At 40.2% G+C, this 15,126-nt stretch overlaps 1 protein-coding gene across 1 annotated transcript; it reads left to right on the top strand.

Moving 5' to 3' along the window:
- The first annotated feature begins 1,806 nt into the window (after positions 1–1,806).
- On the top strand, positions 1,807–8,292 carry LOC112239853 (zinc finger protein 189-like). The gene is made up of 2 exons (XM_024408249.2): positions 1,807–2,364; positions 7,953–8,292. Exons 1-2 carry the CDS (start codon positions 2,037–2,039, stop codon positions 8,174–8,176), a joined length of 552 nt encoding a protein of 183 aa, XP_024264017.1. The 5' UTR covers positions 1,807–2,036; the 3' UTR covers positions 8,177–8,292.
- The last annotated feature ends 6,834 nt before the right edge of the window (positions 8,293–15,126 follow it).

Genomic DNA, 15,126 nt, shown 5'->3' with positions numbered 1-15,126 from the left:
ACACATCTAAGTAATGGAATAAGAATATATAAATATATGGACGAGCGACGTCAGAGTGGCATAGCCAGATACAGTAGAATAGGATAGAATACAGTATATACATAGACTAAGATACAATACGTCCTCACTTTCAGCTATCTATATAAATCATCACGGTCTACATCACATCAAAAACAAATGAAATACCGTATACAAAAAGGAGGTGGTCAGTCAGACAATCCAATCCGCCAACAGATCTCCAGCAGAGAAAGGCCACGAAGAACAACGGAGAGGTGTAGTTCACGGACGCACAGAGTGGATCCGATCCTGGGTAAACTCTATTAGGCTACAAAACACACGTTTTAAAAGCAACAAAACGAATGGAATAGAGAAGCTTCTGAACTGAGGGTTGAACACATCCTCATTCACGTCTCCATTACAACCTCCTTTTTTGCGCAGCTGATGCTGGATATTTAATTGGGAATCAAAGGGGAAGCTCACTATTGGAAGGAGAAGCACTGAGACGGTTCAGAAAAATTCAGGGCCGTCACAGTAATATATATATATATATATATATATAAGATGAGTAATACATAGACTAAGATACAGTAGAATAGGATAGAATACAGTACATACATATGAGATGAGTAATACATAGACTAAGATACAGTAGAATAGGATAGAATACAGTACATACATATGAGATGAGTAATACATAGACTAAGATACAGTTGAATAGGATAGAACCTAGTCTGTTCATTATATACATCTACATAATGTATTGTTACTCCATGTAGGAGCAGTATAGACCTAGTCTGTTCATTATATACATCTACATGATGTATTGTTACATCATGTAGCAGCAGTATGGAGGTCAGTGGGGGACAAAATTGTTGATACCCTTGATAAAGATGAGATAAACGAATCTATAAAATAAAGAATTCAAATACTGAGCTATATTGTATGTAAAAAAATAAATAAAGGGAAATTATATTATTTTATACTAATACAATTGCTCAGAGAAAGAGATATAGTTTAACCTGTAATTCTCAAAAGGTAGGGGTCTGAATTATTGGCACCCATGTTTTCAATACTCCAGCACCCTCCCCTCGGGAGGATAATGACACTGAAATGTTTTATGAGATTAGAGAACACATTGGGTGGGAACTTAGATCATTCCTCCATACAGAATCTCTCCAGGTCCTTGATTTATTTTGTCTGCGCTTGTGGACCGCCCTGTTAAATTCAAAACACAAGTTTTCAATGGAGTTCAAGTCCGACGACTGAGATGGCCATTGAAAATGTTGATTTTGTGCCCAATTCACAATTTCTTCTTTGTGGATGTCGATGTGTCTTGCTGGAAGATCCACTTATGGCCAAGTTTCAGCCTCCAAGCAGAGAGGAAACCAGGTTTTGGGCTAAAATATCATGGTAGTGGGTAAAGTTTATTACTGTATGTTATACAGTAATTTTTGCTCATCTTTATCAAGGGTATCAATAACTAGGGGCTTATTTTGATATATAGTTGTTTGTCTGAATCAGGAATACAGAAATGGAGTAGATGTAGAGTTTGTTTTGAATTCTCATTAAAAAAATCTGAACTAATCAAACAACACTTGTTGCTCTTTGTACGTGTTGATATAATATTATTATTTAATGGCGAGGGAAAAAACGATTCCCTAAACTGCTTTATAATATTATAATTCAATGAAGGAAATAAAAAATGTTTTCCCTCCTCAACTGCGTTTCCTCCCTCCAGACAACAGATGGCGATATGTGTATTTCAGGCGATGTTTCTACTGTGACGTATAATCTAGTGGACGGAACGCTTCTTCTACAACTGCAGCCACCTCGGTAGCTCGCCAGATAATAAAGTCGGAACATTCAATTTCTTTGGGACAATTTCGTGGTTTATTTGCCACTATGATTTAAACATACTTATGTGGAAACAACTAGCTACCCCATTTAATTTAATATTTACGTTGTAAGTCAGTTAGCTGGCTGGTTAAGTCTGCACTAATCTAGTCGTTAATGCTAACTAGCAATTATCCCCGACCATGAGTTCACTAAGCTTCTCTCCTTCTAAAGAAGAGGTCTGCTGGACGGAGAAAGAGGGTCTCGTCAAAGAGGAGGCTGTTACAATACAAGAACAAGTAGAGGGCGAGGTTGTTACCGTGAAAGAAGAAGAGAAAGACGTCTTCAGAGTGAAAGAGGAGGAGGATGTTACTGTGAAAGAAGAGGAGGAAGATGCCGTTTTTGGAGTGGAGGATGAAGTGAAAGAAGATGAAGACGTTTTTGGAATGAAGGATGAAGAGGGGGAGATTACTGTCACAATAGAGGAGGACGAAGAAAAGACTGGAGATCTGATTAACACCAGTAAATACAGTAAGTACTATCTTATAAAACAGGGACACAAACTCTGCAGTTGTTGAACTAAATCACTATTGTGATTTTTAAAAGAGCATTCTACACTTGAATATGTTTTTGTACTGTAGAAATTGTTCATGATGTCCTCCAGTGATTTTTAAACTTTTCTTGTTTGAAAGTGATATAGATACAGTAAAGTATAAATACACTAAAGGGAAACAAATAAATGTTTTGGGCAAAATAGTGTTTTTTTTAGACAACTGCAAACTAGAAGGAATGAGGATGTCATAGTAAGTAGAGGTCGACCGTTTATGATTTTTCAACGCCGATACCGATTATTGGAGTACCAAAAAAAGCCGATAACGATTAATCGGCCGATTTTTGTATTTTATTTGTAATAATGACAATTACAACAATACTGAATGAACACTTATTTTAACTTAATATAATACATCAATAAAATCAATTTAGCCTCAAATAAATAATGAAACATGTTCAATTTGGTTTAAATAATGCAAAAACAAAGTGTTGGAGAAGAAAGTAAAAGTGCAATATGTGCCATGTAAGAAAGCTAACGTTTCAGTTCCTCGCTCAGAACATGAGAACATATGAAAGCTGGTGGTTCCTTTCAACATGAGTCTTCAATATTCCCAGGTAAGAAGTTTTAGGTTGTAGTTATTATAGGAATACTAGAACTATTTCTCTCTTTATCATTTGTATTTCATTAACCTTTGACTATTGGATGTTCTTATAGGCACTTTAGTATTGCCAGTGTAACAGTATAGCTTCTGTCCCTCTCCTCACTCCACCTTGGGCTCGAACCAGGAACACAACGACAACAGCCACCCTCGAAGCAGCCTTACCCATGCAGAGCAAGGGAAACAACCACTCCAAGGCTCAGAGCGAGCGAGTGACGTTTGAAACGCTATTAGCGCACGCTAACTAGCCAGCCATTTCACTTTGGTTACACCAGCCTCATCTCAGGAGTTGATAGGCTTAAACAGCACATAAACAGCACAAGGCTTGACGCACCTTTATTTACCTTTATTTAACTAGGCAAGTCAGTTAAGAACAAACGAAGCACAAACGCACAACGAAGAGTTGCTGGCAAAACGCACGAAAGTGCTGTTTGAATTCATGTTTACGCGCCTGCTTCTGCCTACCACTGCTCAGTCAGATACTTAGATACTTGTATGCTCAGTCAGATTATACACAACGCATGACACTCTAGATAATATCTAGTAATATCATCAATCATGTGCAGTTAACTAGTGATTATGATTGATTGTTTTTTGTAAGATAAGTTTTAATGCTAGCTAGCAACTTACCTTGGCTTACTGCATTCGCGTAACAGGCAGTCTCCTTGTGGAGTGCAACAAGAGGCAGGTTGTTATTGCGTTGGACTAGTTAACTGTAAAGTTGCAAGATTAGGTCCTCCGAGCTGACATGGTGAAAATCTGTCATTCTGCCCCGGAACGAGGCAGTTAACCCACCGTTCCTAGGCCGTCATTGAAAATAAGAATGTGATCTTAACTGACTTGCCTAGTTAATTAAAGATTAAATAAAGGTGTCCAAAAATATTGATTTCCGATTGTTTTGAAAACCTGAAATCGGCCCGAATTAATCGGCCATTCTGATTAATTGGTCGACCTCTAATAGTAAGGCCTTCAAGGAGTTGGCTTGATGGGAAGTCGTGACGTCATCCAATAGGCGACATATCTTCATGTGAATATTCATTATTCTTTTTAAAATCGTTCCTGTTCTGTCAAGTTGGTTGTTGATCATTGCTAGAAAGCCATTTTAAAGCCTTGCTATAGACCTTTAAGACAATTTTAGTCCAAACTGTAACTAGGCCACTCAGGAACATTCAATGTCATCTTGGTAAGCTCCTCCAGTGTAGATTTGGCCTTGTGGTTTAGGTTATTGTCTTGTTAATACAGTTTTTTTTGTATTCAGATCTCTGAAATGCACTCTGACTACATAACATTTAGTGTCTCCTTATATTACGCTGGGAAAACCGTTTTCATGGGCACAGAAATCCTAAATCATTTCAGAGTTTGCAAAATCCAATGGTTCTAACCGAGAGTAACCTTAATACCCTCTCTGCGCACAGAACCCGTTAGCGGAATGAAATTCGACAACATACGGTGATCGCTACATAAATAGTTATATTAAACATTCATGAAAATACAAGTGTCTCACATGTTTCGAAAGCCTAGAATCTTGCTAATCCAGATTTTTAAAAAGGATTTACTGTGAATTATCTGAGGATAGAGCCCCATAAAAAAACAGCTATTCAACCAGCACAGGCGTAACAAAATCACAAACTGCAATAAAATAAATGGTTTACCTTTGACGATCTTCCTCTGTTTACAATCCCAATGCCAACACAATGAATGGTCTTTTGTTTGATAAAATCCATTTTTATAGCCTAACACGAAACATTTTGTGAAACGCTTGTCGTGAATTCCGTCTCATCCCATTTTCGACGACACATTCGATGTAAATACACACACTTTTGGTGACTTTTCCAGTCATGTTTGGTTTCATTGCAATCAACTGGTTTGTTTGTAACACAACCAAACCTGATGGGTCATTTCGTGGGGCGTATTGACTGAAAGAAACCGATTTGAAGACAACAAGTAATTGTTTTGCACCAATGATATGACCGCTGTTTCGTTGATTGACTGTATTTTAACCCAATGACCAATGATCGTATTGAAATCTAGCTGGGTAGATAGCCAATGAGCTGAGGTAAACGGCAATATGTAATGTTTATGTGTTGGAAGACCAACCTATGTCGTAAACTCTGCCGTAAAGAGGGTCATTCGCTATTGAAGTTTCATACCGGAAGGAGCTAAGCATGTTGGGGCGGCAGGGTAGCCTAGTGGTTAGAGCGTTGGACTAGTAACCGGAAGGTTGTGAGTTCAAACCCCTGAGCTGACAAGGTACAAATCTGTCGTTCTGCCCGTGAACAGGCAGTTAACCCACTGTTCCCAGGCTGTCATTGAAAATAAGAATGTGTTCTTAACTGACTTGCCTGGTTAAATAAAGGTCAAATTAAATTAAATGTTACGCACAGCGTTGTTTTGGTAAAGCGCGTCTTCAGCTGTTTATATATCAATCAGTATGGCGACTAAGTCAGGGAAATCTAAATCTAGATATACAGATGTACACACAATTTTAGAAGCAATTGATCGGGAGAACGAGACAGAGGTTGTTGGAGGACGAATCATTTAGCGATTCCCAAATGGAGGAATCTTTTTTGAACAGAGAGGACATCGTTTTGGACTGGTAAGTTTTTCTCATGCCAATGCCGTTGTTTGAAATTAATAATCTGAAATATTATTTCTGAAATGAAATAGCCTATTTGAGGCTGTTGAGGGGAGGGCAGGCCCCCAACAATGTGAAATGGAGACAGTAGATACAGCTGATCTGTTGTAATATAATAGAGACAGTAGATCTAGCTGAAATGTCATAAAATAGACAGTAGATCTAGCTGGTCTGTCATAATATAAATCAAATCAAATCAAATTTATTTATATAGCCCTTCGTACATCAGCTGATATCTCAAAGTGCTGTACAGAAACCCAGCCTAAAACCCCAAACAGCAAGCAATGCAGGTGTAGAAGCACGGTGGCTAGGAAAAACTCCCTAGAAAGGCCAAAACCTAGGAAGAAACCTAGAGAGGAACCAGGCTATGTGGGGTGGCCAGTCCTCTTCTGGCTGTGCCGGGTGGAGATTATAACAGAACATGGCCAAGATGTTCAAATGTTCATAAATGACCAGCATGGTCGAATAATAATAAGGCAGAACAGTTGAAACTGGAGCAGCAGCACAGTCAGGTGGAAGTTGAAACTGGAGCAGCAGCATGGCCAGGTGGACTGGGGACAGCAAGGAGTCATCATGTCAGGTAGTCCTGGGGCATGGTCCTAGGGCTCAGGTCAGTTGAAACTGGAACAGCAGCATGGCCAGGTGGACTGGGGACAGCAAGGAGTCATCATGTCAGGTAGTCCTGGAGCTCAGGTCCTAGGGCTCAGGTCCTCCGAGAGAGAGAAAGAAAGAGAGAAGGAGAGAATTAGAGAACGCACACTTAGATTCACACAGGACACCGAATAGGACAGGAGAAGTACTCCAGATATAACAAACTGACCCCAGCCCCCCGACACATAAACTACTGCAGCATAAATACTGGAGGCTGAGACAGGAGGGGTCAGGAGACACTGTGGCCTCATCCGAGGACACCCCCGGACAGGGCCAAACAGGAAGGATATAACCCCACCCACTTTGCCAAAGCACAGCCCCCACACCACTAGAGGGATATCTTCAACCACCAACTTGAGACAGTAGATCTAGCAGGTCTATAATAATATATTCAACCTTATGTTCCCTGTACTCTCTCTCTCTCTCTCTTATCTAAACCAGATCTATTGTGTTATATTCTCCTACATTCAATTCACATTTACACAAACGTCATAATGTTTTCTTTCAATTGAAATCAAGAATATGCATATCCTTGGTTCTGAACCTGAGCTACAGGCAGTTAGATTTGGGTATGTCTTCAGGCAGAAATTGAAAAAAGTAGGAGGGTAACTGTAAGAGGTTAACTTTATTGACAACACCCAAATGTATACTGTCATTAATGTGGTTCTTCAATAATTACACATAATTGTTAATACTGTAGCTGTTTAGTTACAGTCACATATTCAACTATCATCAGCTGATCCAGGGAATCATTTTCTGAATGACAATGACATGACAAACATCACGACATGCAACAACAGCCAAAGTGCTTCTTCATTCATTACTCTGGTAAAGACAGTTATGTCGTGCTCCATGTTGGATCCAACATCCCTAACAGATTGGTGTTTATAATGTTAGTGTCTGCTTGATTTACAGTAGGGTCTCGTTAGTCTGTTTGCACACAGAGATACTTAGCTCATAATGTGTAGAGAACTGTTCCTTGATGGAAAGGCTGTTGTACAACACACAGAGCTATTTTCCTATATTTATTGTTAGGTGAAGTTAAGGGTCCTACAGTAGGTCTATGTTATTGTTATGGGTCCTAGAGTACACTATGTATGTTATGCAACAACAACCAAAGTGCTTCTTCATTCATTACATAGGTATATTTGTTGTTAGGTGAAGTTTTTGGCCAATTTGGCAAACTGTACAAACCCTCATTGTCAGGCTGATGGAAAAGCACCATTTAAGATATACTACATCCATAACTAGTGGTTTCCTCATTAGCAGGGAGGTTTTTCCAAAACTAAATTGCATGTGCATCACCATTGTGCCGCAATTTTAGCAAACACAGAAAGGGACCCATATTGGAGACCAAAAGTCGTCTGGCACACTGCTTAGAGTTTCAACAACATGAATAACTTATTTCTAGCCTACAATCATCGATGTTAGTACTAATGTGAAAACAAGACAAAATATGACTCTTCTTGCTCATTTTAAGACAAATATCAAATAATCATTACATTCATTACAGACGTCAATTGTTGTACAACATCATGGCTACGCTGTTGGCATCACCTTTTACAGTGGATTTCTGCTGGTGTGGGCCTTCAACCATCTGTCTGACTTTGTCATTCACACAGGAAAGAGACGTGACTATCGTGGATCCTCTGGAGAGCCTCAACAACCTTATGATGCTTATCAGGCAGAGAAGAGTCTCTCCACATTAGAATACCTCAAGAAACACCCGCAGAGATCCACAGGGAAGAGAACTCACCGCTGCTCTGACCGTGGGAAGAGGTTCACCTCACCAGCAGGCATTAAAAAACATCAGAGAATCCACACAGTAGAGAAACCTTTTAGCTGAACTCAAATGTGGGAAGAGTTTTGATACATCTAGCCATCTGAAGATACACCAGAGAATACACACAGGAGAGAAACCTTATAGCTGTACTCAATATGGGAAGAGTTTTACTCGGCTAAGCAACCTGATATCACACCAGAGAACACACATGGGAGAGAAACCCTATTGCTGTGATGAATGTGGGAAGAGTTATGTTACATCTAGCTATCTAACTGTACACCAGAGAACACACACAGGAGAGAAATCCTATACCTGTAATCAATGTGGGAAGAGTTTTACTCAGTCAAACAGCCTGGTACAACGCCAGATAACACACACGGGAAAGAAATCTCGTAGCTGTGACGAGAGATACTCTGATAAAAGATCTCTGATCAAATTTCAGAAAATACATACATGAAGGAGTTGTTTCATGATATCAATGAAATAATGTCACAATGTAGAATGTTTTAACATTGTAGTAGGAGTATTTTAATGATGTCACAATGTAGAAGTCTAAACTTTTGTCCCCTGTTCTATTGATTTCATCATGATATGGATATTAGCCTCAGGGGGAAAATCCAGGCTCTGAATTTGAAAGTACTATTTATGCGATGTAACAAAAATTTACTCTCAAAAAAAGAGTTGTGTTACACTTACCACATTAGTGACCCACTTGAATCAAAATGCAACACTTCAAAATGTATTATACATTGTATTGACCTGCTCCCTTATTAATAAGTGAATAAATATTTAGTTTAAGAATAACTCTGACTTGTGTGATAAGTTTGTCTCTCCTCATTTTATATTAAAGAAATTAACCACCACATTTGGCGATGGGGATGTGAATCTTGACTTGATGACCGCTCCTGGCGACATGGGTAAGTGGTGCACCAGGGATCCCTCAAACTTGGGTCTCGGGGAGACCACATTTCGGGAACGGAGCAGATGGACCCATCTTTGATCTGAGAGGCAGCGAGTCGAGGTGATACCACATCTCGAACGTAGTTTTAAAAAAAGAATGAGGTGAGCGAAACAAGTGGAGTTTTTAGAAAAGCCTCGAAGGCTCTGAGTGTGTATTCCTGTGTGAGGGGGGCACCTTGAAGGTGTAAACAGGATGTTCTGAGGCTGAGTCGGCTATCTGTGTGAGCTGGATGAAAACTAGAATTGTGTTTTCTAGTTAAGACCATTTATGACATAGTATATGATAGTAAGGTGCACCTGTAATTATTTTAAACCTGTACTTGTTTTAAACCTGTAATTATTTTAAACCTGTAATTGTTTTAAACCTGGACCCCATTTTAGAAGTATTGAAAGATGTAAATGTATGAGTTGCATTATCATAGGAACTAACCATGACATAGAAATGTGAAAATATTCCTGCAGGTTAAAATATTGTTGAAAAACAACTAATTGATTAGGTATGTTTGGGAATAGCATTGTGTGACTGTGATATGAGAGTTGTGTGAATGTGGAAATTAGTCTTAATTAGTCTATGGAGAGTCCTTGAAAAAGCTAATGGAATGGTTGTTGTGAGTACCTGAGAATTTCTTACGTTTTATATGGATTCTGTGAATATATGAAAATATGATGAATTGTATGTGTGTATAATCGATTACTAGAGAATTGTTAAAGTAATTCTGGGAATATAATTGGATACTATTTAAACAACCCTTATGTAGACGAACGTAGGTTTTGAGAGTTGGTATCTTTAACCCGATACCCAGTTACTGTGCTGTAGCCAGGATTGCCGAGCGGTCTAAGGCGCTGCGTTCAGGTTGCAGTGTCTCATGGAGTTGTGGGTTCAAATCCCACTTCTGACAGTTGTTTAGCGCCTCTCACGCAGGAGTCATGCTGCTTGGCAGTAATAATAAGATGATGAAATAATAATTTATAATAAACACTCTCAAATGCAAACCTTCTGGAGCTCAGCAAAGATCAAAGAAAATTAGAAAAAATACCTACTTAATAACAAATGAATGAGGGGGACAGTTCATGTTATTGCATTATAATGAATTATTATATTATCTTTCAGTTATTCAATTATAATTTGCTGTAAGCTATGCCTGCCGGCCCACTCCAACTAGCCTGTTTTCTTCCGTCACAGTGGTCGTGGCCGAGCGGTTAAGGCGATGGACTCGAAATCCATTGAGATCTTCCCGCGCAGTTTCAAATCCTGCCGAAAATGAAAATATATTTTTTGACCCCTCCGGAGGTGGAAGTTTAGTCGTGTTTCTTATACCAATCACATCCTCTCAGATCTCCACAAGTACATAGGGATTAGGTGTCCATTTTGGATAGGACTGCAGGCCATCTATCCCACCTCACACCTTTACACACCTGGTTATCCATCCTTCTAGCTCTATAGGCCACAGTAGCATAGGTTACAGGTTTGTAGTCAAGCCACAGATTTCAGGTGAGATCCCATGCTACACTCAACAATACAACAACACGATTCTCATGAATAACCATTAAGCCATTTGCTAAGATTTCCCCCATTTTGACATGTGGACCTGTTGTCACTCTTACCCTGACGGATAGCTCCAGACACTTTTCTGGTCCTATCTGAGGTATTTTTAAATTCATGTCAAAATGGCCATATTCTGAAGACACTCTTATAGTCTGCAGGGTAATCGAACTCGCCGCATCTAAAGTCAAGCCACAGGTCATAGGTGAGATCCTTTGTTAAACCCTAAAAGTAAAAGTAAAAAACACGATTGCGTTGAAAATAACCATCAAGCCATTCAGGTCACAGATTCCACAAAAGGCATGGTTTGAAACCCACTTCTGACAACTTATTAGGGCCTGCATGTCATGCTGCTTTGTGAAAAGCAGTTGAAAAATAAATTACTTAAAGTAATGTAAATAACACCTAGTTAATATGAGTAGTGAATAACTATCATATTTTTAACATTCTGCTAAAACTGCTTGTTGATGAGAGGCTGAAAGAGAATTGCAAGAATCGCACAATTTCACAGACAGGCCACAAACAGGCAAATAACAAAATGCATCTCGGAACGCACAACTCGTCGGTCGTTGTCAGTGGATTGTTCTGGTGGGAAGAACAAAAATATAGTCTGCAGGGTAATAGAAGTCGCCGCATCTAATGTCAAGCCACAGGTCACAGGTGAGCTGCCTTGTTAAACCCTAAAAATAAATACAAAATGTGTTTAGTTTGGGATGTCACTCACAACGAAGCTGTGGCTTCCTTGAAAAACCAGCTTGCAAGGCACCCTGCCGGGTATACCTCAACAAAGACAAGACATTATTTTTGGAAGTCGGTTTCTCAGAGCACTGCCTTAGCGCTGGGTTGTACCAAAAATACGACCAGGACAAACGTGTGGTAGCTTGCGCGAGCAAAACACTCTACCCTGCTGAACACCAATACTCAGACTGCAAAAAAGCGCTGCTGTTCGACAGTCTGGGCAATCAAACACTTCGCCAGTTATGTCGGTGGACAAAAGGTGATCATAGAAACATGTCACCAGCCTGTGACGTTTCTGAAAAGCCAACAAATACGTGAGGGTGCTGTACACAACAGCAGGATAGCGACTTGGCTTAAGACTAAAAGATTGGTCTGATGCCCGCTCTTGGACAGTGCCGGACAGTATCCTGACTGTTACCATGATCCTTAGTCTATTTTCCCTTGTTGTGTGCACCTACTACGTACACAGGCAATGGAAGACCTAATGATGTCTTATACCAGGATCATCCGTGGGATGGAAGCGATTCCGATGTTTGGAAATTTGGCAATAGATCCTGAAACCCCATCAGGGGGCTCAGTCCCAGCCTCCTCTCCTGAACTCATTAGGTCAGCCCAGTAATGTGCCCAATGTAAGCTTTGGCCTTCAGGGGCCAAGTTTTTCCAAGTGCCTTAACTACCCACCTGCAAGTGGGATCACCCTAGACATGACATTAGAGACAATGCCATGATAGAGTAATTTAGTCAAGACCTTGGACATATACAGTGGGGCAAAAAAGTATTTAGTCAGCCACCAATTGTGCAAGTTCTCCCACTTAAAAAGATGAGAGATGCCTGTAATTTTCATCATAGGTACACTTCAACTATGACAGACAAAATTAGAAAAAAAATCCAGAAAATCACACTGTAGGATTTTTCATTAATTTATTTGCATATTTATGGTATAAATTAAGTATTGATAGAACTGATAGAAGCAGTAAAAACAATGTGTAATGGATGGCACTGACACATGCCCATGAAATTCCGCTTTCTTATTTCTGTTCGCGTTTCATTTTTAAAAACAGACTGGTTTGCAGAGAACGGTTTCAATCCATCTACCTCTGGGTTATGGGCCCAGCACGCTTCTGCTGCACAACTCTGCTTTCAGCCACTTCAGATAAGACTAGAACTAACAATCCATGGCTTAGGAGGCCAGTGTCTTTGGCCACTGGGGTCTGTGTAATCAGTATGACCTAAACAAACTGATGGAAGAGGTAAAATATTTTTTTATGGCACTTACACATGCCCATTTAACTACACATTATTTTTTATTTTTGTTCGCAATTCAATGCTAAAAAACAATCTGGTTAACAGAGAATGGTTTCATTCCATCGACCTCTGGGTTATGGGCCCAGCACGCTTCCGCTGCGCCAATCTGCTTTCAGCCACTTCAGATAAGACTAGAACTAAGAATCCATGGCTTAGGAGGCCAGTGTCTTTGGCCACTGGGGTTCTTTGTAATCAATATGACCAATACGAACTGATGGAAGAGGTAAAAAAAATGTATAATGGCGCTTACACATGGAATGAAACTACACATTTTTTAAATATATTTGTTCGCACTACAATGCTAAGAAATGCTGGTTAGCAGAGGATGGTTTCGATCCATTGACCTCTGGGTTATGGGCCCAGCACGCATCCGCTGCACAACTCTGCTTTCAGCCACTTCAGAAAAGACTAAACCTCACAATCCATGGCTTAGGAGGCCAGTGTCTTAGGCCACTGGGGTTCTTTGTAATCAGTATGACCTAAACGAACTGATGGAAGACTTATAAAACATTTTTTAATGGCACATACACATGTCCATTAACTACGCATTATTAAAAAATAAAATTGCACTTCAATGCTAAAAATAATCTGGTAAACAGAGAATGGGTTCGAGCCATCGAACTCTGGGTTATGGGCCAAGCACACTTCCACTGCGCCACTCTGCTTTCAGCCGCTTCAGAAAAGACTAGACCTCACAATCCATGGATTAGGAGGCCAGTGTCTTAGGCCTCTACAATGCCTGGTACAATGATAACACTTATCTCTAATAAAATATAATATTTCAACTTAATTACCTTTAAAAGATGACAGGGAGACCCACGAGATCAGGAGCGGTGTTTCAATCGGTCAGAGTTCTGAGAATTTAGTTTATGTATCCATCTCTCCTATGAGGAATCGTTGGTTCAACTAAATTTCGAGATTCAAGTTAGACTGAGTACTCTAACCTGCCCTCAGGTTGGATAGTATTGTCAAATAACCTGAAACCGCGATTCCAGGGCAAGGTACTGTGTTCAATCAGTTAAGATATTCTTACAACAGTACACGTGTCACTGGGTCGGTCGGAGACAGAGTCGATTCGAACAATTTACCAACCGTTCTCAGCAAGTGGTAATTCTGCCGTTGATCTACCGCAGTGTCTAGGGCAAGCAACCCGGCCGGTGATACATTGTTCCTCTGTCAATTAAGACTTTGTCACAATGGTACACTCGGTCCAAACGTATACTGCACACAGGGTCAACTGTCCGATAGGTAAACGGACTCTTACCCTAGTATCCAGCAAGTTAGAATCTTTAAAGTAATTTGACCTCGGGCTCGAAATAGCCCGAGGTCAAATGGCTGTCTAAATGAATTAGAGATTCAAGAAGTCAGCGCCGAAGTATCGGCAGTTTCTCTATATATACCTTTTTTATCCCTCACTCGAGGTCATGTGAGTGTCCTCCCCTCTACAAACTTGGAGGACACACAGCTGCTTTACCACACATTAACAACAGTTCATATATGGGCATCTGTTTATGACAGTGCCCTTACTCTCATACCAGTACATATATGGGCATCCGTTTATGACAGTGCCCTTACTCTTATAACAGTACATATATGGGCATCCGTTTATGACAGTGCCCTTACTCTATCAGCAATGAGTCTAACAGCTGTTCCCATTCAGAGGTGTCACTTGAGGCAGAGGGTGGTTCTTCCTGACACCAGTCTTGTTCAGTAGTTGGTTGGCTTGAGTCATCTTCTGGTGACGTTGTCCAATCCGGCATTTCAGTAGGCGTGGTCATCTCTGTCTCTACCATTGGTGGGTAAGGCAGGGGAAGAGGACCAGGAGGTAGATCCATTTGGCGTTTTACTACACATCCACTGCACAACTCTGCTTTCAGCCACTTCAGAAAAGACTAAACCTCACAATCCATGGCTTAGGAGGCCAGTGTCTTAGGCCACTGGAGTTCTTTGTAATCAGTATGACCTAAATGAACTGATGGAAGAGTTATAAAACATTTTTTTAATGGGACATACACATGCCCATTAAACTACGCATTATAAAAAATAAAAAAATTGCACTTCAATGCTAAATATAATCTGGTAAGCAGAGAATGGTTTCGAGCCATCAACCTCTGGGTTATGGGCCCAGCAAACTTCCGCTGCGCCACTCTGCTTTCAGCCACTTCAGAAAAAATAGATCTCACAATCCATGGCTTAGGAGGCCAGTGTCTTAGGCCACTAGGGTTCTTTGTAATCAATATGACCAATACGAACTGATGGAAGAGGTAAAAAAAATGTATAATGGCACTTACACATGGAATGACACTACGCATGTTTTAAAAGCAGCAAAAACAATGTGTAATGGATGGCACTGACACATGCCCATGAAATTCCGCTTTCTTATTTGTGGTTTCGAGACATCGAACTCTGGGTTATGGGCCCAGCACACTTCCGCTGAGCCACTCTGCTTTTAGCAACTTCAGAAAAG

Source organism: Oncorhynchus tshawytscha, linkage group LG07 (genome assembly GCF_018296145.1).
Source record: "Oncorhynchus tshawytscha isolate Ot180627B linkage group LG07, Otsh_v2.0, whole genome shotgun sequence".
NCBI classification, from domain to species: Eukaryota; Metazoa; Chordata; class Actinopteri; order Salmoniformes; family Salmonidae; genus Oncorhynchus; species Oncorhynchus tshawytscha.
This window is presented reverse-complemented; position numbering and strand designations above follow the sequence as displayed.